Below are 25,937 nucleotides of genomic sequence, written 5' to 3'. Positions count from 1 at the left end.
TTTTAAAAAAAAAAAGTAGGTGCTGTGGATTGAGCTCAAACTCCCATGCTTGTGTTACAAACATTTTATCAACTCCCCTACCCTTGCAGCCAGCTCTCAGCATGATGCCCAGATCAATAGATATTCACTGAACTAGTCAAAACATTAAAGAACAGGGTCAGGGAAATGTCTCAGAAGGTAAAGCTGTTTGCTACCAAGCCTGACTGACAACCTGAGTTTGACCCCTGGAGTGCATATGATGCTGAGAAGAAACTTCTGCAAATTGTTCTTTGACCTTCACATGAAGTTCTTGCCCCCAAGATAAGCAAATGTAGAAAAAAATGTTAAAGAATTAATGCCTATTGAGCATAAATTGACTGAGGGAGAGGTTATATAAAAGCAATGAAAGGCAGTTTCTGCACTAGGTTACAGTCCAACCTCACTTACATAATAAGTGGAAAATATTTTCTTCTTTGTATCTGTCCTTAATATAGCCACCTGTTCTAGGAGTGACCATCTTCTCCACAAGGGAGAATCACTAAGCCTTTCCTTTTAGGCTTCATCATCCCGTCCTGTAAAGTACCCAGTGAAACAGGAACAACAATGGATTTGGAACAACAATGAAGCTGTTGGCTCGGGGTTGACTTTTGGGGGTTCATGTACTCAAGGGCTTGCAAACTTAAAAATGGGTATGTGACATGCGGCCCTTTGACAAGACGTCTGTGCAACACTACAATTGCGTGGCTTCAAATGTGTGCTTGCAATGCATAGACAAATGGAACTTGTACTTCCAAGGGGGTACCAATCTCCTGTGGAGTTGAATCTCATCCGAATTGAAGCTGAGGGGAGGGAGGGAGAGACAGAGACCGTCCTCAGGATCCCTCTTTCTGGTTTGCTGTGCCATCTGAGGTGAGTACTCAGGCAAACCAAACCGAACTGAATAGACCCTTCACTGAGAGGGAGTGTGGCACCTACCCAGTGCAGAGACCTGTCCGTGGTCCTGACCGCCTGTCCAGCCGCTCTTGAAGCCGGATGGAGGTTGGATGCTGAGGCAACTAGCTGCTCTCTAGTGCACCTGTTCGGAATGCCCGCCTGAGACCTTGCAGGAGCTGGGGGGGCGGGACAGATGGGGGCGTGGTCTGCGCGAGGCAGGAGGGGTTGGGTCCGGGTGGTAGGCGGGGTTGTGGGTCTTTTGGGGGCGGGGCCTGTGGAGGTAGGTGGCAACGGGTTAAGTCTAGGTTGTGGGTCAAGCTGTAGTTGTTGCGAGGGGCGGGGCCTAGAGGGGACGGGGGCGGGGCGGTGTCACGTGCCGACGGTGCGAGCCTGTGGAAGGTTCCGCTTCCTGCGCCGCTTGCTCCAGAGCTCCGACCCCACCCCGCCGCCCCGCCCCGGCTCCTGGAGGCCCAGCGCCGGGTCCCGGGGCGTTCCCGCCCCTCTCGCCAGAGGCCTAGGCACAAGCTCCTGCTCTTTCCCCCGCGCTCCCTGTGTGGTTGGTGCGGTCCATGGCGAGCGCATCATGGCGATCGAAGGTAAGTGGAAGCCTAGCGATGCGCGGAGAAGACGCCCCGCGGGTGAGCGCAGGGCCCAGGAGGCCGAGGTGAGGGTTGCTGGTCCGGACTGTGAAGGGAGCTGATGCGGGACACCGGCCTAGGCACGGCGTGCGGCCCTCTTGAGAGTACTGGCCTACGCGCTGTGGGCGCTGAGGTACTGAATGAGATAGATGCTCAGGTACTAAGGCGCTGAGGTACTGAGTGAGATGCTCAGGTACTAAGGCGCTGAGGTACTGAGTGAGATGCTCAGGTACTAAGGAGCTGAGGTACTTGAGGTACTTAGACGCCAAGTCGCTGAGTCTCTGGAGAATGAGGCGCTGAGGTTCTGAGGCACAGAGGAGACTCAGGTACTAAGATGAGATGCTCAGGTACTAAGGCGCTGAGGTACTGAGATGCTGAGGTGAATGTGGCTCTGAGGTATTGAGCAGCACGGTGCTGTTAGGCGGCGGGAGGCTGCCCTTGTGGTTGGCGTGGGACGGACGGACCCTCTCAGCCTGCTGCTTCTGCCCGGCTCCCTGGGCCGATGATATCCACGCTATTATTCCCTTCCGTTGACGGGTATAGGGGACGAGGACATCTTCTTGAGGTTAATCCTCTCATCTGACCCTCAAAATTGGTTTTCTCCGGGGAGAGGTAAATGCCTATTTTTGACAAACGCGCTCAGAAGATTGGCAACAGAAATGTTTCACAAGTAGCTTAATTCGAATTGGATAAGGTAAGTGGTGCCAATGTGTGTTTGCCTCTTATTCTGAGAACATGGGGCTGGAGTGGAGGATAATTTGCCTTGCTATTAAGGAGGATATAGTGCACTTAGTATCACACAGGTGTGATGCTCACAGCATCTTGTTTCCCATCTTAGATGAGCTCAGTGCAAAAATAGGTAATTTCCAAAACTTCCCTGTGTGGCCAGTACAGGGTACCTGTAGCTGAATCATTTACTTGCCTACCTTTATTGTGTTCCCCCCGGCACAGTAATTCCCTTAGGTGACTGGTCTCTGGTAGTATACAACGCCTGGGGGCTTCTTTAGGATCCAGCCAGCTAACTCCAGAATTAACTTAGCTGTGTGTTTCATGTTTACTTCATTTTAGATAGTAAGTATGGGACACGCTGATGTGATCTCAAACACCTCCTTTTTCTAAGACTATGGAGAATAGAATCTACCCGTAATCTTTGATGTTCAGAACAGCATCTTCAATCCCTATCCTTCCCAGTACTGTTTATTAGAGCTGGAATCAGGGAGCGAAACTCACTGATTGACATAGGATGCTTTATTTTGTCAACAACTTTGTGGAGCCATGCAAGTAAAATTTTATGCAGAACATGAAGGATTAGCCCAGATAGGATTCAAGTATGACCTTCTAACTTGTAATTTCTTATTGTCCAGTTTTTCTCTATGCTCTCTATGCTGAAGCATTTTGCTCTGTGTTTTGTATCTTTAAATAATGGGATTTTTCTATAGATTCTTTGTATGCTCTTTGTTTCGTTGTGTTTTATTTTTGGTGCTGGGGATTGATAGCATGGTACATGCCAGGAAGTACCACTGAGCTATATGCCCTCCCCCACCTCCAACTTATTCTTATACCCATGGATTTGTTTAAGGTTTTTAAGATACAAATATCAACATTTAGGCCTTCTCTGGTTTGCCAAGGAAACTGTAGTTAGTACATTTCAAGTAAAGATATCAAGTTAAGTCATTCTAACTATGCTTCTTAACACTTATGAAAATAGATTCTCTTTGTACATACCATCCCTAATTTCCTCACCTTTGAGTAGACTCTTAATTACTCAGTATGGTAATACCATAAGCCAATGTTTCTTTGAAGACCTGCTTGGTAGTCATACCTCTAACTGATAAAGGATGACATAGTTACTTAGTAGAAATAATTTATTGTAAGGTACATGTTTTATACAGAGGAGGAAGTCAAAGTAACTTAGTATTAGACTCAAAGGTGGTAAGGCCCCTGAATCCAGCTTTTAATAGTATGCCTAACTGCCACAAACATCCACTCTTCAATTCACAATAAGGCTTACTTATACAAAGGACTGCAGACACTGCTAGGAATAAAGACTTTGTCTTAAGATCAAATTAGAAGTTTAGGAATACTGAGTGTGTTTCATTCAACATTTTCCTTATGAAGTGGTTCTTAAAATATACAGTTCATTCACCTGTTAACTCAATGAACATTTGTTGTATACCAGGTATAGACAGTGTTCTGAATAGACTTTCTGGAATCCTCTCTGTTAGAATTTATGTTCTGGTGGGACAGATAATTTAGGTTGCAGTATAGTGTATGTACCAAGAAATAGACTTCCTTTGTATGCTTCTTTGTATAAAAACATTCAATGATGATGACTTCAAAATTAATTTTGAGATAATAAATGTTATGCCCTTAAGGTCATAACATTTGTGTTTGGCCTGAAGGTTTGTATTATGAAGTCTGCTATTCAGCAACTTTGTTCTAACCCCATTCTCATTTTGCTTTCTGAAGCAATAATTAAAATACACTCTTTTTGTGTGTGTGTGTGTGTGTGTGTGTGTGTGTGTGTGTGTGTGTGTGTATGTAACATCTCTTCCCGTTGAAGACAAGAACTGTATGCTCCTTTGCTTTCAAACTTGAAATATAGCGATGGACAATCCTATTCCACTTGTGTATTGAAGCTGTTATAACCTTATTTTACTTGTGCAAAATTCTATAAATGTAGCTCAATATTAGAACGACCTTTTTCTGTAACTTCTTTTGGGTTCAAATGAGATTATATTCAACCAAAACCTATAAATTGTTTTACTGGATTACTCACTCTGTAGATGTGTCTGCAGTCCTTTGCATAACTAATTGGGTTGTGGATTGAGAATTGGTCTTTGTGGCAGTTAGGCTTGCTTTTAATAGCTCTGTTCAGTGGCTTAGCCTTGAGTTTAGTGCCAACAGTTACTCTGATTTCCTCCTCTGTATAAAACTTTTATAATCCCAAATTCTTCCTCTTCTTCTCCCTCCCTCCCTTCCTTCCTTCCTTCCTTCCTTCCTTCCTTCCTTCCTTCCTTCCTTCCTTCCTTCCTTCCTTTCTTTCTTTCTTTCTTTCTTTCTTTCTTTCTTTCTTTCATAGCCCTGGCTGCCCTGCGACTCATTTTTGTAGACCAGACTGTCCTCGAACTCACAGAAATCCACTTGTTCCTGTCTCCTGATTGCTGGGATCAAAAGCTTGGGCCACCACCTTCTAGCCTCACTTCCATTTTTAAGTAGTAGGTAGATATCTTCTCTTGGAGGTACAGTGGCAATCCAAATGCACGGCCTACAGCATTTAGAATGATCTTGAGTTGTCTCCTAGCCCACAAGTCTGCCCTTCATACTTCCCATACTACCCTATTTTGTGCAAATTCACTGGTTGAGTGGCATTTAATATTAGCTGGATATTCAAGTTAGAAATCTGGATATTAACTTAATTTTATAGTTCACTAAGTTATTTTTATCTACATCTCAAATATTTTGTTTAGTGTTTATATTTCTGCTCATACACTTAAGAAAGGAATTTTTTTAGTTTTATCTCCCCAGTTCACAGTTTTGAGATTATGCACCCTCAAACACAGAGTAATATTTAAGTTACATCTAATAAATTGGAATCTTTGATTTATTACTTTTAGAAGGAAGAAATAACAATATAGCAAGTTTTTATTTACTAACAAACTTCTAAGACAAACAAAGTTCTAAGGCCCATACATATATTCAGAATAATTTCTTATTTTCATGATTTTAGGACCTAGACTTCATATTCAAAATAGTATTTTGAGTTCATCATGTGATAATATTAATGAAACAATAAATTATTTTTATTGTGATCTTATACAGTAGTGCATATTTACAGTTTTTTAAAAATTGATCTGGCATAGTCAAAACAAAGATTTTTATTTTTAGTTAACTAGAAAATTCAACTAAGTGGTGCTTTTTGTGAGCACATGCTTATTGGGATTCACTGATCTTGTGTTAGTAACTTCCTAATAGTCAAAAACATTAACCAAACCTAAAATTTAAAGAGTAATTCAGTGGCTAGAAAAGTGTGAATTAACTTGTCAGTAAATTTAATTTTATAAGGTAAATTTTATACTTAGAAAATTTTTTAATTAAATGTACAGGGATTTATGTGGGTCAAATAAGATATTGTGTTGAGCAAGCTCTTTTTTCTATATTTTTTTATTTAGCATGTAGGTGTGGGAAAAAAAGGAAAGGAGGGAGAGGGAGAGAGAAAGAGCATACCCGTGGGGCTAGAGGACATAAGGGTATGAGTTCTTTCCTTCTACTGTAGAATCCAATGACTGGACTCACTTTGTCAGGCTTGTATTACGAGTGCTTTGTTCTTTAAGCCATCTGGTTTGCCTCACAAGCTAGTGCTGTAAAAACAGACATGGCTGTTCTGTGTGACGCCGTGGCAATGGTGAGTATGGGTCCCCAGTCCAGGCAGGTGGCTGAATGCAGAAAGGACTTGACTGTTCAGATTGTTTTAATTTTACTATACTTACGTAATTGTATAGTAGCAATGCCAGTTTAGGAGGGTAACAGTTCTTCCTCCTCCTCCTCCTCCTCCTCCTCCTCCTCTTCTTCCTCTTCTTCCTCTTCTTCCTCTTCTTCTTCTTCTTCTTCTTCTTCTTCTTCTTCTTCTTCTTCTTCTTCTTCTTCTTCTTCTTCTTCTTTTCTTTTTTAAGAGAAAAAAAGTGTAAAGGACAGTGTGTGTCCTCAAGGAAGCTAACATTTATTTTGGAATATTTACTCAAGCAGGCTTTTGAAAGTCAATGAAAACAGGAGCCAAGGAAGAGAAATAAACCACCCAGGAGTCTTCTCTGTTTCCTAGGCCTAAACTCTGACTTTCTCTTTGAATCTTATGCTTTTTGGTATTCACTGTGAACAACTCATCATAATATTGAATTTCAGTCATAGACATCCACTTCTTCCTCTTATGACTATCACAGACACACCCGCTGGGCTATGGCATCCTCTCCCTATCAGTTGTGGACTTGGTTTTGGAACTTTTCAAAATTGCCACTGATCTACCTCCAGCAGGTACTCCCATTTAGCAGAGTGACCATGTAACATGAAAACTATTTTCTGTCCTGGAGTTATCAATATTGCTACTTTATAATAACTACATTTTCTTCCCTTACCTTCCGTATTAACAAACACAGATTTGCAGAGACCATATCGGATGGTGCTGACTTTAGAATTAAAGTCTGACTCTCCAGAAAGCACGTTCACTTATAACACTGCTTTTAAAATTAGGGACTAATCTAAAAGTTGGAGTCTAAATAGGTTATGATGATTTGGGGCAGTTGGCAGCATAGACAGGAAATATTTAAAGTTTTTCCTTGTATTTAGTAAGTAGCAGAATCTGCAGGAGAACTTAAAGACTGTGACTTTATGGATAAATGTGGGAAAAGAATTTGTAGATGAGATGAAATGTAAGACTTTAGTTTTTCAGTGTCACCATGAAATCAGTGAAGCTTATATGTAGAGATGATTTATGTAGTGGTCAGAACCCAGTAAAGCGAATTTTAAAAAGAACTCTTACAAGAACTAAATCATGGGTTTAATTCTACCTTTGGCACCTGCGTGTACTTTGATGGTGCATTTTCCCTTCTGTAAACATGGAGGAAATTAATATGCTACGATTTTCTTCCCTGTCTCAAAAACATCCTAGTTATGTGTTAGGCACACTCACAATTGTGTATCCATTCTATGCAAACACATGGAGGTATACAGTCACAGAACATGTGTACCCCACACTCCTGTTTCCTTATCTTTCTTACGTTTGCCACTGTAGAGGGCGGTGCCGTATTTGTCTTGTTTTTATATGGAACAAGGTGACTTGAGGTGACTGATACTGAAAACTGAAGTGTCATTCTGTGTGTCTTAATTTTATGCTGCTAAGATGATTATTTCAAGACCAGTGCTCATATCACCTCCAAATAAAGTTCCTATGAAGTTGACTTTATTTAAACTATCTTAAAGCACTCAAAAGCAATTTCATAATTTTCTTAATTTTTTTTGTTTAAGTGAAAAAATTTATTTTAACTTTTGTTTTTTTTTGAAAGAGGGTTTCTTTGTGAAACTTGGCTGTCTTGGAACTATCTCTGTACACCAGGCTGGACTCAACACTCATAGAGATCCACCTACCTCTGCCCCGCAAGTTCTGGGATTAAAGGTGTGTGCCACCCCCATCTGGCTCATTTTAACTTATTAATTACCTTCATTATTAAGCGCAGTGTTTGAATTTTTTAACACTAACTACAATCTTGAGAAACTGACCACTAGAGTTTTACTTTGCTTGTACTATAAAATAATGAGTTAGCTATGCTTGTTTTCAAGTTCTAGTCTCTTACGTTAGTTGTGTGATTTTTAAAAATAAGTACTTTGACAGACTGGAAGTTACCAGCTAACTAAGTTTAAGATGTAGCAATTATTTAACTAGCTTTTAAAACTGAAGTTCTTTTCTTTAATATAAGTAAAATGAATACTTACCAAAAGGCAGGTGAGAGGTGGCTCACTGGGTAAGGGTGCTTGCTGCCATGCCTAACGACTGGAGTTCAATTTCCAGAACCCACATGGTGGAATGATAGCGCACACTTCCACATATTGTCCTCTGACTTTCATATGTGTGCTGTGGCAAAATACATGTCCAGGGACACAATACACATACCCAGTAAATAGATAAGTAAATATAAAAAACAATATATTTATATTTTTAAAAGATAGTTTTTCTTGTCATTCCACAAGGTTTTTGTTTCTTTGTTTTGTTACTACTAAGCATTGTGAAAACTGCTGTTGGGATTAGGGGCATTAAATAAAATAACCAATTTATATAGAATATAGAGAGAGTTTATTTTTTTTTTAAGATTTATTTATTTATTATGTATAACTACACTCTAGCTATCTTCATACACACCAGAAGAGGGCATCAGATCTCATTACAGATGGTTGTGAGCCACCATGTGGTGGCTGGGAATTGAACTCCGGACCTCTGGAAGAGCAGTCAGTGCTTTTAACCACTGAGCCATCTCTCCAGCCTGAGAGTTTAGTTTTAAGGAATTATTTTTATTTATTTATTTCAAAATAATGAGAGAGAGAGAGAGTAAGGGGTGTGTGTGTGTGTGTGTGTGTGTGTGTGTGTGTGTGAGAGAGAGAGAGAGAGAGAGAGAGAGAGAGAGAGAGAGAAAGAGACAGAGAGAGACACACAGAGAGAATTTGAATGTATTTGTCCACAAAGGCCAGAAGAGGGGCATCCGGTCCCCTGGAATTGCAGTTGAAGGTACTTATGACATGGGTCCCAGGAATTGAACTTTGGTCCTCTACAAGAACAGAGTGTAATTTACCTGCTGAGCCATCTCTTCAACTCAAGAGAATCTTGCTTTTTAATAGATGTTAGAAAGTGCCATCTGGCTCCATGAGTGAAGTATGTAACTCAAACTTAGGCTATGAGTGTTACCTCTAGAGAATGTGGTTTAATCACCGTATAGGAGAAATAGTCCCAGTAACCTATGAAAATACCATAGACCTCAATATAAAGTTATTGCTATCATTTGATTTTTCTAGTATCTTGAAAATGGTCCATTAAGATTGAGTGAATCTCACTTGTTTGACTAATGTCTTCTCAGTTTTAAAAGATGTATTCACTGGTATATTTCATTCAGATCACTGTTGTCACCACTTACTCTTCTGTTGCAAATATCAAAGTAGTCTTTATGAAGTCTATGCCATTGCACTGTATGTGCGTGCCACAAAGTTGCGGCACTTGTCATTACCTTGTCAGATATACCCGACAATCCTGGGTCTATAACCAGGGGAGAGTCATGCACACGTGTGTTAAAGAGGCATACTTTAACACATACTTTATCGCCTATAGCGATACTAATACAAACCTAAACTCAAGGCAGTCCAAATGTTTCTGAACTGAGGTTTGTGGATATATAAATGTACACAGACTAGTGTGCATATTTATGTGTATTTAAGTACAGTGGAATTTTGTATAACAGTGAAAGTGAACGAATCATAATTGATACAGTGTACAAATAATAATCACGAATGTCCTCAAAATAGGAAGTCTGAAAAGTGTCTGTTCAGCAATTCCTTCTGTGTGCTATAGGCAGATGAAGAGGCCTTACTGTCAGAACTCAGGAGAGTTCATCTTCGTGGATTTGGCACTGCTTATGAAGATGAGTAGATTCGGAGTTGGTGGCTAACTGCCATGTCTGGCCTTGGTTTGCTGTAACTCAGTTGCATGCCTTGTGATAACTGATTGCATAGGGCTTTATAGACGTGTGCACTTTACTGTATTTGTGTTTTCTTGACCACTAAGTAGAGGCATGAAAAATGAGATTAGGAAAAAAAAAATCTTCCAAAGAAGTAAGGATTTTTGGGGGGGGGGCACAGGGCTGTAATATTGTTTTTATCATGTTGTCTATCACATTTGTGTAAGAGTGAGTAGCCGAGGACAGGGAAGGGCCACCCTTCCCTTTGTAGCTTATATGATAATAACTGATCCTCGTACAGAGCTGATGTTCGAAGTGACTGACCTGCCTTTGTCAGGGCTCAGGAACGCAGTGGGCCCTCCCTTACTATGCTTCCTTCCAGGTGACAGGAAGCAGCACATAGGAAATGATGATGTAGTTTTCTCCTCTCCTTCCCAACTGGACTAGTCTACTGAATAAAGGAAGCATCTTTATTGTAAAAATTATAAATCCTTCATTTCTGGATTATTAAGGCAAATTCAGTCTGTTCTATTTAGTTTCATTAACCTTCAAGAAAATGATTAGGGAGCTTTTTAAAAGATCATTTCTAGGTGACTAGGTGACTTTTTAGCATGGTTCTTTGTAATAATCAAATTGAGGCCATTTTCTGCATTTTTAGTTGCTAATAAACTTTTTTTTTTTAATAGGTGGAGAGAGAACCTGTGGAGTACATGAACTTATCTGTATTAGAAAAGGTAGGCCAATCCTCTGCATGGATATTTAAATACTAAATGAATACTTCCTAGGATATAGTAAATTTTAGTATGATAATTTGGATATATAAGGCATATAACTTAATAGATATTAGCTCTCATCTGTATATTATAAACTTGAGCATACCTTGGATCCATGATGCTTATTATGTAGCTACTGAGGGTTACATATTTCATTTTGATGGACTAATAAAGTCTGGTTTCTATCTTTAAAAAAAAACTTTTTGGTATGAGTAGGCAGAGAACAGAGGGTTTGATTTCTGTTCCCTTTCAGAATCTTGATTCTGGGTACTTTTGTCCTATAATTGGCTTCTGTTCTGTTACTGTACCCCATCAGGGAGATATGAGCAATTGGCTGAAATTGAAACTGGGAATATTTACAAAGATCACACAACCCCATGACACCAACAACTGCCTGTGCTTCCTTAGAACGAGCCACCTGGTAATGAGGCAGCTCAACAAGGTGGTCCAGGGGTTAGGTGGGAAGCAAGGAGCCAGGTGTTCTCTAGGTTGTAGGAAACCTTGGGGTATCCCAGTTCATTAGGAACAATCACAGATCTGAGCCCTCCCTCATTTTCTGACCACTCCTGCCTGCTTCTCCGCAAGGAGCATTTCTTTCCTTTCTTTAACTGAGCTGGCCCTCCTGAGTTTGTCCAGAAGCCCAAAGCCTATCCTGACCTTTCACCTTGAGGAGGTTGGAACAGTGTCTGCGACACATGACGTGACTGACATGCCAACAAAATGTCAGTCAGTTTCACTCTTGACAGCTCTGGAAAATCCTTAGCTGCTTTGGAATTGAAAACAGTTTTTTTAAAAACCTTCTTGAGTGAATACATGTGATTATCAGTGATGTGGTTATTGCTAACTGCCTATGTTGCTGTCATTTAAAGACAGTCTTCCTTATTAACATGTAGGTTATTGTGTCTTTCCTCTGGTACTGGAAAGGCAGAAACTGAAATCAGTTTTGTTTTTCTTTTTTCTTTCTTTTTTTTTTTTTTTTTTTTGACTTGTGCATCTTCCTAAAAATTGGAAGAGCACAATTGTACATTTTTATGTAAATAGTTTTATTCTTGGGTTATATTTTATTTTTGTGTATTAAATTATCGTGATCCTATTGAGAGTTTTAAATAATTTTATGGATGTTATCCCATTAAAAAATTTGAAACTTTATTTGATGGGGCAGCAAAAGATGCTGTACAGATCATTTGGAATCACACTTGATCATAGCCCAAAGGCTAAGAAGCAATTCAGTTGGCATCAAAAGCAGCTGAAGCAGTAGTCAGATAAAGAAGGATTGAAGACAAGACTAGAGACAGCCAGGAGGAAGTGAGTGGAGCATAGCGGGCCCTGTAGGAACACTAGGGAAAGGCTATCAGGATAGCTGGTGATCTTAACAGACCGCTTATCTTGCTAAATGGTTTTCCTCTTAGCTAGGATAGTGTGTAGAGTCTTGCTCACGTCCCTCTGTATAAAACTAGCCTTCCCCTTCTCTTTGTTCTGTGCAGTCTTCATTCTGTGCTTATTTACTTTGAACAAGGTCTCAGGTAGCTCAGGGTGGCCTTGAACGTACTATGTAGTGAAAGAGGATTCTGAACTCCTGATCTACCTCCACTGGCCAGGAGTTAGGATTACAGGTGTGTGTTGGTGCTATGCCTGATTTTATGGATTGCCGGGGATTGAACCTATGGCTTCATGTATGTTAAGCAAGCACCCTACTGCTGAGGTACATTCTTAGCTCAGTGAACATTTAATTTTTTTTCTTTTTCTTTTTTTTTTTTTTTCCAGAGCTGGGGACCGACCCCAGGGCCTTGCGCTTGCTAGGCAAGCGCTCTACCGCTGAGCTAAATCCCCAGCCCCTCAGTGAACATTTAAAACAATTATTCACACTGTAGTTACTTCTTGAAAAATAGTTAGATCTATATCGATTTCCTCAGTATTTAATAGTATCCTATTCTAAATCTGTCATAACTGTTTAAACATTTAAGACTGAAGGCTAACAATTCTTTATTTTAAGGTAGACTTACATAAACATATGCAGGCTATATAAAGGAGAAGCATTGTAATTAGTGCCAGGTATTCTTACGAAATCAACCCTCACCTTTTGTTTTTTGTGGCAGGTGCTATATATCCCACACTGGCCTTCAGCTTACTGGATGTCTGGTGTTGCCCTTAAATTTCTAAAATTTCTACCTCCACCTTTTAGTGCTGGGATTTAGGAATGTGCCACCATGCTCAACCCTGAGTTTTCTTCTCATGTGTGCATTCTGTCTTTTGCTGGCTACTCTGTCTGTCTGCAGGATAAAGTATCTGAGGGTGTGTAGCCTGTGACTGATTGACCTCACCACCTTTCCCTTCTATTGGTTTTTATCTAGTGTTCCTGTTTCGAATGTTCCTTGAATAAAGCCAGTGTGGATGGCCTTTAACTCCTTGCTCTTTTATCTCCCATCTCAGTCTTTGTATTTGAATGCTCGTAGAATAGTAGACTGACTCATCTTAAAGACATGTTGTAATTTCTTAAGTGATCTTCACCTTCCAGTGAGCTGATTCGACTCGGCTAATAAGTATCCCTGTTCACCTCGTTGCTAAAAGGAACTTAAGAATCATCCTGTATTTCTATTAGTCTCCTCTCTCCTACTTATAATGTGTAGTTGTCAGTTGTCCTTGTAGTGTATTTTGAATCCATCTTTTTTCTCTGTTTTAATGCTGTCATGGAAACCTTGAATATTTCCTTTTGTTTAGAACACTAGTTTTTGAGTTTTTTCTTACTTAAATGCTTACTTTCTTATAGTAAGCATTAGTTATTTTTAAAAGTGTAAATTAGCCATATCACTATGATATGTAGAATTCTGTGGATTTCCATTGTATTGGGGGAAAAATCAAGGTGTCTTACCTGGTCCACAAAGCAGATTTCAAGTCCAGAGTGTTTTCTACACATTATCAGTTCAGAGGTATTAAGTATGTGAAAGTATATCAAATGTATGTGAGAACTTACTTCTGGAGACCCACAAGTAGGGATACTCTGAAGAGGAATACAGCTTTTAAGATGAAAAGGTCTTGATTGTATACATGTTAGAAATTGCAAAATTTCTTGCCTTGAATATCATACTTGTTTTATTTTTGTTATGGTGATAAAATAGTCTTGAGAAAGCAGCTTGAGGGGAAAAGGGCTAATTCTGATTCACAGTTCCATGTATAGTCCATCGTGGCTAGGAAGTCATGGAGGCAGGAGCTTGAAACATCTGGTTACAGTGCATGTGCTGTCAGAAAGCCGGAGATGACTAATGTAGCAGCTGGCTTTCTCCTTCTTATGGAGTCCAGTACCTAAGTTTCGGAAATGATGTCCAATATCAGTGTGGGTCCTTTTACATTAGTTAACCTAATCAAGGTAATCTCTTACAGATCTGTCCAGAGGCTGACCGAAATAATCCAGGTACCCTACCTCTCGGATCCATTCCTGTCACAAAGGAGCCCTGTTTGCTTGCTTTCTCTTAAGTTCCCACCCATCAATCTATAATAAACTATTTTTAACGTCAAAATAAACTAAAGCAAATAATCCTCACAATTGTGTCTGGAGTCTTACATCCTAAGTGATTCCTAGTTGTCAATGAACAGTAGCCATACAATACCCTTTTGCACTCCCACCAGAAATACATGAATGTCAACATCGTCTTTTAGATATTTTTGTTCTTATTGCCTCTGTTAATCTAGTGTTAGGAAAATACAGTTCAGTGTCATTTGGATTTTCATTTTTCTTAGGAGAATGCAGTGTCTGAGCTCTGTTTACAGAGTATATCAGTGATTTGAAAGATACAAGAAGAACCTGCTGCTTCAGAAATGTCTGCCTACTGCTCTATAGTTCTCATCCTTTAATACTTACTAAATTAGGGTCTATATAATCTTTGAAATATATTGAACGAGAAAGGTCTTCTAGCCTTGTTATCTAAACATATCACCATAGTGTATCAGATTATTTTGCTTCCATTGTGGGAAATGAGAATTATGGACCTGGAGCGTGAGACCTAGAACAAAAGATATGTTATAGACAAGGATGGGAGGGTGGTGAGAAGCTAGCATGGGACAATCTAGGACAGTGTCCAGAATAGGCAGATCTGAGATGCCAAGGGCAGGCTATTTATAGACACCAAAGACAAAGTGCGTCTATTTTGTAGTGTAGCTGTGAGCTGTGTGGTGTTCTCTCTGCTTTATCCCAAGTGTAGAGAACACCTCAGCTCCACCCTATTCTTCTGAGGTGGGATAAACAAAGGAGGCTGAGAAATGAAGAGAAAGGCTGTTTAGTAATGCTGTCTGCTGCTATACGTGCAAAATGTGAGCCCTTCTATCCCTCTTACACTAAGACTCTATTGTAAGTTTGGGCTTTCTTTCTCTATCCATCCTCTCTTGTGTATTCTGTGTGCACATGTGTGTGCAGGTAATTGTGGAGGTCAGAGGTCCATGTTAAGTATTTTCTGGTATTACCCTCTGCTTTATTCTTTGAAACAAGATTTCTTACTGAACATGGAGCTTGCTGATTTGTCTAAGCTGGCTGGGCAGCATGCCCTGGCGATTTTGCTTGTTTCCACCTCCATAGCGTTAGGTTTATAGGCATTTCCTACCAAGTTCAGTGTGTGTGTGTGTGTATTTAATATTTTACCATTTGTGTGATTGTGGGCACTGTTCTAAGTGCTGGGAACTTTGTGGTTAATAAATGACAAATGCTCTCACCTGTGGCTTATAATGCTTGGACTAACGGATACAGACAATAAACAAATTCAAAATATCTGTAATTGCTGTGAAAACAGTAGAATAGAATGATGTTAGTAGGGTACAGAAGTCACTTGTTACATTTTGGACATGTTGACTAATAGGTGCTCACTAAACATTGAATGATGATGTCAGAAAGGCATTTGGATATCAAAATCTGGAAATTATGGGAAATTGGGGGTGAGGAGGATATGGTCTTGTGAGCCAGAATGCCAGTAGAGGTCACTCTTAAGTTGAGTAGTGTCGAAAGGCAGAGATGGCCCAGTGCAGACGTGCCTGTGACTCACCTGAAAATGAAAGCACGTTAGTGTACAGTCTGACTGTGAAGACAGTAGTTGATTGCCTTAGTGAATTTAATTTAAAAAAACAACTAATGGTTGCATTAGGGATAATTTAATTTGTCAATGACTTTACCAAAAGCATATTTTCTTATAGAAATATTTCTTCTCTATTGCTTATAATAGTTTTTATGTTTTGAGGTTTTGACAGAGTAAACAAGGTATAATATGTTCCGTGAGCCACAACTGAAGTGGTGATTTAATTTCATCTGAAAGCGTTCCCTTTGTCAGGAGCCTTATGAGGGTTAGTTTGTGTTAGGTCCGTAGCTACAGCAAATCCAAACTGAGAAACAAAATTAAGTCTGTTAGCCGTCTTTTTTCCTGCCCGCTTGCATATCCTAAGGTTTCTCTTCTGTTCCTTTGATTTTTAAATGTTTAGACATCTGTGCCTTGGCTGTGGGAGGTGATTTCATGAGTGCCTTTGGAATGGGTTTCCATAATGCTTTTTGCTTCTTCTTCGCTGGGTGAACTCAGCATGTTGGCTGGCTGCTTCTACGGCACGGTTCTCATCTGAATGTAGATTGGGATAGCAGTATTGTCTTTCTCATCCGGTTTGTGAGTTTTAAGCTAGCTAATATATATTAATGCATAAACTAACTAATGCCTATAAATGAATGAGAAAGCAAAAAACAGAACTATTAACAAGATCATAACAGTTTAGTAATGATGAAATAATAATAAGATGAAATCATCTTCCTATACATTTCTTTGCCCTAGTATAGTTAAATTTCAGTTTTGATTAAGTTTCAGAAGTTATATTTTTTTGATTAATAGTTTTTGTAATAAAACTGTTTACACTTCAATTATATTTTTGTACAACCTCATTTCTCTTAAAATACCTTTTCTTTCCTATCCATATCCAGGTTCTAGCTCAACTCCATACTCACCGGAGCTTAGAATCTATGTTGATTTTTGTCATTCAGATTTCTTCCTCTCCACCTTATTCCTCGTCAGTAGCATGTATCCTTCCTTAAGTAGGTTGTTTTGCTTCCCTAAGTGTTTGGTTGTTTTTGCTTGCTCTGATAAAATATCTTTTGGCTCACGGTTTCAGAGGGCAAGATGTCCATAATGGTGGGGAGAACATGGCAGCAGGATCAGGAAGTTAAGAGGAGAAGTAGGAGAGAGGGAGGCTGCTATCTCCCAAGTCCCACTCCAAGACACACTTCCTTCAGCAAGGCTCCACATCCTAACAGTTACCAAGTGAGAGCCAGTGCTCAAATCTGCGGGCTTATGAAGATGCATTTCTAATTTAAACAAGAACACTAGGAACTGGTCATCTTATTAGATGTATAGGTAGCTTAATGTATAGTTAGTGCTGTACTCAGCAAACCCCAGAGACTCAAGGAGCAGAGAGGGTTCTTCTGAGAAATTCAAGCCAGCTGTTTGCGATGACCACAGGGCACTGCTTCTGTGGTAGTGCAAGTCTAGGCACTTGGCATCTGTGGCTCTGGAGGCTACCATGTTCCTGTCAAATAGGCACTGTGGAGGAAAGAAAGGGAAAGAGGTTGTTTCTCTGAGGCGTTTATGGGCCAGCTGGAGGCAGGGCACAGTCTTTAATAGTCTTTTGCCCTCAGTAATTCAGTTGAATGGCTACCTCTCTTTCATAGCACGCTGAGGGAATGTTAGGAAGCCAGTGAGCCTGGAGGCACACCAGGTTGTATTCTGCTGTTTATAGCAGACCACCTTAACACAAAATGCCAACTGGTCCTCATTTTATGTGGTATGTTTCCTGTACTAGTGGTAGTTGAGTAACTTAAGATGTGACCTCAGTGTGAATGTAAGGGTTCTGTGAAATATGTAATAAGGATTTTGATATACTTTGTTTTATGGTGGGGAGGGGTTGGAAAATTTTCTGATTTTGACTAAAATTTGCTTCTTTAAAGATTTTCTTGTAAGAAAATTACACAACAGAAATCAAGTTTTTATTCCTAAACATGATCATTATAGCACTGTCTGCTACAGCAGAACAGTGAAAAGAGAATAGGACTTAGAAGCCATAAAATATACACAGTCTTTAAAGTAGCCATAAGTCTGAGCCAGGTGTGGTGCCACACACTTATTTCAGCATCCAGGAGGCAGAGGCAGGCAGATCTCTGTGATTTTGGGGTCAGCCTAGTCTACAGAGCAAGTTCCAGGACATCTAGGGATATATATGGGAACCTGTCTGGAAAAAAAATTAAAAATAACCATAAAATCTGATGAGATGTGAATTGGAAGGCCTTTTTAAGAGTAACTGAAGAAACAGATCCCAGTAACCCTTTAGCCAATGGTTCTCAACCTTCTTAATGCTGTGACCCTTTAATGCAGTTCCTTATGTTAGTGACCCCAACTGTAAGCTTATTTTTGTTGCTACTTCCTATCTGTAATTTTGCTACTGTTATGAATCACAATGCAAGTATTTTTGAAGGGGTCACAACCCACAGGTTGAGAACCATTGCTTAAAGCTGTCTTGATGGGGGAAGGAAGGGAGAGGGAGAGGGAGAGAGAGAGAGAATGAATGAGAATTCATGATGTACTGATTTTTATGACAGCAGTTTTAGATCTAACCGGTGTCCCTTGTTATCTTCTATTTTCTTTGCAATTTCTTCTTTCGTTTATGGCACAGCCTTTCAGCAAGGTGGTGTGGGGTTGTTATTTTGTGCCACCTATCATAAAGGAAAATGAAGTGTTTTCCTCAGAGAGTGGATTTTGGAATAGAAAACAGGTCTTTTTCTCACAGATGAGGTCACTGCTATTTTTTGAGGAGTGACCTCATATCAAAGATTTTCTTACATTCGTTACAAGCATAAGGTTCCTTTCCTATGAGTTCCTTGACACTTGCTAAGATTTGATTCCTTGTAAAGGCTTAACAGTCATTGTGTTCACAGTGTTTCTTTCCTGTGTGAACTATTTGCAGTGAGGGCACCCTGAAGACAGATTTTTACTACATTCATTACATTGCTAGGGCTTTTCTCCTGTGAGTACATTTGGTGGGAAGTACAGCCTGGCATGTAGCTGAAGATCTCCTCACAGTAGTTGTGTTCACAGTTTTCTCTAACTGTGTTTGATGTGTTATGAGTTTGGCACACGTGTGCACATTCTAATACACATTTTGAAAAGTGCCTTTTATGTAGTATCAATTTTGTCTTGTATGTTCCTCTCTATACTTTTGAGTCTTATTCTAGTTTTTGGGCACAGGACTCCCTATGGACCTGTTCTGTTAGTTCCTTTTGTTTACCAAGTCCGTCTTTATGTAACCTGCAGTTTGCTTGGTATACATTATATAGCTGCATGTATCCCAGTGTGAACGAGTCTTTTCAGAAACTGTAGAAAACAAAAGATCTTTGTAGCTGTTGGAGAATAGAAGATGTGGTGGTTTGAGTTAGAATGGCTCTGTAGGCTCATATGTTTGAAAGCTTAGTCGTCAGGAAGTAGCACTGTTTGAGAAGGATTAGGAGGTGTGGCTTTGCTGGAGGAAGTGTATCCCTGGGGGTGGACTTTGAGGTTCAAAAAGTCTATGCTAGGTTCAGTCTCTCTGCTGCCTGTGGACCAAGATGTAGTTCTCAGCTATTGCTTCAGCACCATGTTCCCCATGGTGAGATCATGGACTAACCCTCTGAACAGGTAAGAAGCCTCCAATAAAATGCTTTCTGAGTTGCAGCAGTCATGGCGCCTCTTCACAGCAATAGAATGGTGACTAAGACAAGATCATTGGAGAACTCACAAAAAATTCTCTTTTAACTTTAAAAATAAAAATGGGATAGAGCTGAGTATGGTGACTCCCACCTTTTATACCAGTACTTGGGAGGCTGAAGCTCTATGTTCAAGGCCAGCTTGATCTACAGAGTGAGTTCCAGGATAGCCAGGGCCACACAGAGAAACCCTGTCTCGAACCTGCTGCCTTCAAAACCTTCTGGGGAGTGAGAGTTTAGCTTAGTGTTAGCATACTTGTCTAGCATGCATGAGTGCCTGGCTTTGATTTCTAGTACCACAAAACAAACAAACAAACAAACAAACAATCACAGGGTATGACTCAATGGGAAGCACAAAGCAAAACGAGCACTGCTAAATATTTTTAAAAAAATCCTTTTGCAGGATGGCCTTTGCCTGTAATCCCTCTACTTGGGAGACTGAGGCAAGAAAATTTCTGCAAATTTGAGGGCAGTCTAAGTTACACTGTGATACCTTGTCAAAGACGAAGGAAAGCACAGAGACTTAGAACTTTGCTGTTGCTGTGATAGAAGCACCTGATGAAAGGAAACTTAGGGAAGAGAGAGGGAGTCTATTTTGTCTCAGGTTCCAGAGGGACAAGAGTCCAGGATGGAGGAGTGGAGGCAGGAAGGGAAACCTGAGACTTACATGCTTTACTACCAGAACAAAGAAGGGAACAAACTGGAAGGGACAGACCCTGAACTTTCAAAGCCCTCCCAGAGACATACAACCTCCAGCAAGGCCACACCTCCTACTCCTCCCCAAACAGAGCCATCAATTAAGGACACAGTGTTCAAATGCCTGAGACTGTGGAGAACATGGTCATTCAAACCACTGCACCTGCATAACTCGGTCTGTAGATTGATTATCTGCTGTCTGTTCTCATTAGAGAGAAGTCATTTGTTTAAGCCACTGAGGATAAACTTCTGATCCTGCTTGAAAATGATGAGACCGATAAGCTTTCTAATCAATTCTACCTGGATTAGGATTGAATGGCCTTAGGTTGGTCACTTGGCTTTTCAATACTGTTGCTGTGTTATAGGGATGGAACCCAGAGCTTAGCACTAAGCAAGAACTCTGTACTGTGTTACTTCACAACACCAACTGTGGTGGTTCTTTCCTGTCGCTCTTAACTTATCTAGGTGGTCTTTTTCTTGGTTTGTTTTGCTCAGTCAGGATTTCTCTATTTAGCACTGGTCAGCTTAGAACTTACCCTGTAAACAAGAATGCTGGGAATAGAACCCCGATCCACCATGGCTTACTCTTTAAGTCTGAGTAGTCTCTGCAGTTTCTCTTAAATATGGACACAAATAACTAAAATATTTCTTCAGTTAACACTTCACTGTGAGTGTGACGTCTACCCAAGAGCAACCACTGATAAAGGACTGATGATGGGAGTGGCAGGTTACAACGTTGTGAGTTAGATCAGATAAAGCACCTGCTCAGGTCTTCCGCTGCCTTCTGTTCTACACAACTGCATTGGGATAAGCAGGTACAAGAGAGTGCTAGGCATAGAGGTGAAGGGAGTTTGGACACAGCAGCTGTCCTCATTAGAGCTGCAGAAGGGGATGAGCCAAGTGTTGCTTGTCCAGGCGTGTAGCCATAAGTGCATTTCTGTGCTTTGTCCTTTTCTCAATAAGCTAATGGCTGTTTCTTATGCATAGGAATCCAGTTAGGGTTTCATCTTCACCATCTCTATCCTTAGCTTCTTTTCTCAGCTAAGTAGACAGATCCTGTCTGTCTTTTGCCCCTCAGGGACATCCTGTGTTCTTTCTTTTTTTGGTGCTATTCTTAGCTATCTCTGTTTTAGGGAAAATTAGGTAAGTTTCTGAAAATGTAAAGAATAAGTTTTCATATTTTCAATTTCACTTTCATATTTAAAATTGTTTCTTTTATTGGATTTTTTAATTTACATTTTAGATGTTATCCCCTTTTCTGGTTTCCCCTCCAGAAACCCACTATCCCACCCCACCACCCCACCCTGCTTCTATGAGGATGCTCCCCCACTCACCTTCCACTCCCTCCCACATCCACACCCTGACATTCCCCTACACTGGGGCATCAAGCCTTAACAGGACTAAGAGCCTCTCCTCCCATTGATGCTCGACAAGGCCATCCTCTGCTACATATGCAGATAGAGTCATAGGTCCATCCCTGTGTTTTCTTGGGATGGTGGTTTAGTTCCTGGGAGCTCTGGGGGATCTGGTTGGTTGATATTGTTGTCCTTCTTATGGGGTTACAAACCCCTTCAGCTCCTTCAGTTCTTTCTCTAACTCCCCCATTGGGGAACCCATGCTCTCAGTTCAATGGTTGGCTGGGAGCATCCATCTCTGTATTTGTCAAGCTCTGGTAGAGCCTCTCAAATGACAGCCATATTTCCTCCTGTGAGTATTTTTGAATACTAAGAAGGTCTGGAGCATCCACACTCTGTCTTCCTTCTTCTTGAGCTTCATTTGGTTTGTGAATTGTATCTTGGGTATTCCGAGATTTTGGGCTAATAGTCGCTTATCAGTGAGTACATACCATGTGTGTTCTTTTGTGACTGGGTTACTTCACTCTGGATGATATTTTCTTTTTTTTTTCTTTTTTCTTTTTTTTCGGAGCTGGGGACCGAACTCAGGGCCTTGTGCTTGCTAGGCAAGCACTCTACCACTGAGTAAATCCCCAACCTTCTGGATGATATTTTCAAGTCCATCCATTTGCCTATGAATTTCATGAAGTCATTGTTTTTAATAACTGAGTAGTACTCCATTGTGTAAATGTACCACATTTTCTGTATCCATACCTCTGTTGAAAGACATCTGGGTTGTTTCCAGCTTCTGGGTATTATAAATAAGGCTGCTATAAACATAGTGGAGCATGTGTCCTTGTTATATAGTGGAGCATCTTTGGATATATGACCAAGACAGGTATAGTTGGGTCCTCAGGTAGTACTATGTTCAGTTTTCTGAGGAACTGCCAGACTGATTTCCAGAGTGGTTGTACCAGCTTACACTCCCACCAACAATGGAGGAGTGTCCCTCTTTCTCCACATCCTTGCCAGCCTCTGGTGACCTGAGTTTTTGATCTTAGCCATTGTGACTGGTGTGAGGTGGGATCTCTGGGTTGTTTTGATTTGCATTTCCCTGATGATTAAGGATGTGGAACATTTCTTTAGGTACTTCTCAGCCATTTGATATTCCTCAGTTAAGAATTCTTTGTGTAGCTCTGTATCCCATTTCTTAAAAGAATTATTTCTCTGGAGTCTAACTTCTTGAGTTCTTTGTATGTATTGGATATTAGCCATCCATCAGATGTAGGATTGGTAAAGATCTTTTCTCAATCTGTTGGTTGCCATTTTGTCCTATTGACAGTGTCCTTTGCCTTACAGAAGCGTTGCAATTTTATGAGGTCCCATTTGTCCATTCTTGATCTTAGAGCATAAGCCATTGGTGTGCTGTTCAGGAAATTTTCCCCTGTTCCCCACTTTCTCTTCTATTAGTTTCAGTGTATCTGGTTTTATGTGGAGGTCCAAGATCTACTTGGGCTTGATCTTTGTACAAGGCAATAAGAATGGATCAATTTGCATTCTTCTGCATGCTGACTGCCAGTTGAACCAGCACCATTTGTTAAAAATGTTGTCTTTTGTCCACTGGATAGTTTTAGCTCCTTTGTCAAAAATCAAGTGACCATAGGTGTGTGGGTTCATTTCTGGGTCTTCAATTCTATTCCACTAATCTACCTGCTTATCTCTGTACCAATACCATACAGTTTTTATCACTAGTGCCCTGAAATACAGCTTGAAGTCAGCTGTAGTGATTCCCTAAGAAGTTCTTTTATTGTTGAGGATAGTTTTCACTATCCTGGTTTTTTTTGTTATTTCAAATGAATTTGCAAATTGCTCTTTCTAACTTTGTGAAAAATTGACTTGGGATTTTGATGGGGATTGCATTGAATCTGTAGATTGCTTTTGGCAAGATGGCCATTTTACAATATTAATCCTGCCAATAATCCATGAGCATGGGAGATCTTTCTTCTGAGATCTTCAATTTCATTCTTCAGAAACTTGAAGTTCTTGTCATACAGATTTTTCACTTGCTTAGTTAGAGTCACATCAAGGTATCTTATATTATTTGTGACTATTGTGAAGGGTGTTGTTTCCCTAATTTCTACTTTGCCGAAGTTGTTTATTAATTTTAGCAGTTCTCTGATGGAATTTTTGGAGTCACTTAAGTATACTTTCATATCATCTGCAAATAGTATTATTTTGACTTCTTCTTTTCCAATTTGTATCCCTTTGACCTCTTTTTTGTTGTCTAATTGTTCTGGCTAAGACTTCAAGTACTATATTGAATAAGTAGGGAGAGAGTGGGCAGCCTTGTCTAGTCTCTGATTGTAGTGGGATTGCTTCAAGTTTCTCTCTATTTAGTTTGAAGTTGGATACTAGTTTGCTATATATTGCTTTTACGATGTTTAGTTATGGGCCTTGAATTCCTTTCTTCCAAGACTTTTAACATGAAGGGGTGTTGAATTTTTTTCAAATGCTTTCTCAGCATCTAATGAGATGATCATGTTTTTTTTTTCCTTTGAGTTTGTTTATATAGTGGATTAGTGGATTAGGTTGATGGATTTCTGTATATTGAACCACCCTTGCATCCCTGGAATGAAGCCTCCTTGACCATGATGATTATCATTTTGATGTGTTCTTAGATTCAGTTTGCAATAATTTTATTGAGTACTTTTTGATATTTGGTATTTGATAAGGGAAATTGGTCTGAAGTTCTCTTTCTTTGTTGGGTCTTTGTGTGTTTTAGGTATGCGTGTAATTGTGGCTTCATAGAACAAATTGGGTAGTGTTCTTTCTGTTTCTATTCGTAGAATAGTTTGAAGAGTATTAGTATTAGGTCTTCTTTGAAGGTCCGATAGAATTCTGCACTAAACCTATCTGTTCCTGGTTTTTTTTTGTTTTTGTTTTTGGTTTTTTTTTTTTTTTGTTTTGTTTTGTTTTTTTTTTTTTTTGGTTGAGACTTTTTAATGACTACTTCTATCTTTTTAATGGTTATGGAAGTGTTTAGATGGTTTATCTGGTCCTCATTTAACTTTGGTACCTGGTATCTGATAATTTTTTGGGGTTTCCTCAGTTCTATTGTTATGTCTCCCTTTTTCATTTCTAATTTTGTTAATTTGGTTACTGTCTCTGTGCCCTTTGGTTAGTCTAGCTAAGGGTTTATCTATCTTGTTGATTTTCTCAAAGAACCAGCTCCTGGTTTTGTTGATTCTTTGTATAGTTCTTTTTCTTTCTATTTAGTTGATTTCAGCCCTGGGTTAGATTATTTGCTGCTATCTACTCCTCCTAGGTTTATTTGCTTCTTTTTGTTCTAGAGCTTTTAGGTGTGCTGTCAGGCTGCTAGTGTATGCTATTTCCAGTTTCTTTTTGGAGGCACTCAGAGCTATGAATTTTCCTCTTAGTACTGCTTTCATTGTGCTCTATAAGTTTGGGTATGTTGTGCCTTCATTATCATTAAATTCTAAAAAGTCTTTAACTTCTCTTTCTTTATTTCTTCCTTGACCAAGTTATCATTGAGTAGAGTGTTGTTCAGCTTCCATGTGTATTTGGGCCTTTTGTCGTTTTTTGTTATTATTGAAGACCAGCCTTAGTCCATGGTGATCTGATAGGATGCATGGGATTATTTCTATCATCTCATATTTGTTCAGGCCTGTTTTGTGACTGATTATATGGTCAGTTTTGGAGAAGGTACCATGAGGTGCTGAGAAGAATGTATATTCTTTTGTTTTAGGATTAAATGTTCTATAGATATCTGTTAAATCCATTTGGTTCATAACTTCTGTTAGTTTCACTGTGTTTCTGTTTAGTTTCTGTTTCCATGATCTGTCCATTGATAAGAGTGGAATGTTGAAGTCACCTACTATTATTGTGTGGGGTGCAATGTGTGATTTGAGTTTTAGTAAAGTTTCTTTTATGAATGTGGGTGCCCTTCCATTTGGAGAATAGATATTCAGAATTGAGAGTTTATCTTGGTGGATTTTTCCTTTTACCAGTATGAAGTGTCCTGCCTTATCTTTTTTGATATCTTTTGGTTGAAAGTCTGTTTTATTTGATATTAGAATGGCTACTCCAGCATGTTTCTTGGAACCATTTGTTTGGAAATTTTTTTCCCAGTCTTTTACTCTGAGGAAGTGTCTGTCTTTGTCACCAAGGTGCGTTTCCTGTATGCAGCAAAATGCTGAGTCCTGTTTGCGTAGTCTGTTAGTCTATGTCTTTTTATTGGGGAATTGAGTTCACTGATGTTGAGAGATATTAGGGACCAATGGTTGTTGTTTCCTATTATTTTTGTTGTTAGAGGTTGTTTTAGTTAGGGTCTTATTGCTGTGAACAGACACCATGACCAATGTAAGTTTCATAAAGACAACATTTAACTGGGGCCAGAGACACATGGCTGAAGCTGCTGAGATCTGCTGCTTGGGGGAGCTGGAACCTGGCCCCCTTGTTCTATTACATTAACACCAGCTTCCTCTTTTCTAACTCCTTCACTACCTAAGCTTGGCTGTCCTAGATCTTGCTTTGTAGATTGACCTTGAATTTAGAAATCTTTATGCCTGTCTCCTGGCATTAAAGGTTTTTACCAAGTTGCCTGG

General features: G+C 39.8%; 1 protein-coding gene across 5 annotated transcripts in view; it reads left to right on the top strand.

The window, feature by feature from the left end:
- Syt14 (synaptotagmin 14) overlaps window positions 1–25,937 on the top strand; it is a 231,036-nt gene that overhangs the window by 46,933 nt on the left and 158,166 nt on the right. For 3 of the 5 annotated variants that reach the window (XM_032915013.1, XM_032915010.1, XM_032915009.1), the window contains exons 1-2: window positions 1,287–1,508; window positions 10,447–10,494. In XM_032915013.1, the coding sequence (XP_032770904.1) occupies window positions 1,496–1,508; window positions 10,447–10,494 (61 nt within the window). In that variant the 5' untranslated portion in view covers window positions 1,287–1,495. Of the gene's footprint in view, window positions 1–1,286; window positions 1,509–1,814; window positions 2,245–10,446; window positions 10,495–25,937 lie in introns of those variants that run through there. The other 2 variants (XM_032915011.1, XM_032915014.1) reach the window with 2 other exon arrangements.

Source organism: Rattus rattus, chromosome 10 (genome assembly GCF_011064425.1).
Source record: "Rattus rattus isolate New Zealand chromosome 10, Rrattus_CSIRO_v1, whole genome shotgun sequence".
Classification (NCBI taxonomy): domain Eukaryota; kingdom Metazoa; phylum Chordata; class Mammalia; order Rodentia; family Muridae; genus Rattus; species Rattus rattus.
Note: the sequence above shows the minus strand (reverse complement) of the source record. Positions and strands in the feature narration are given on the sequence as shown.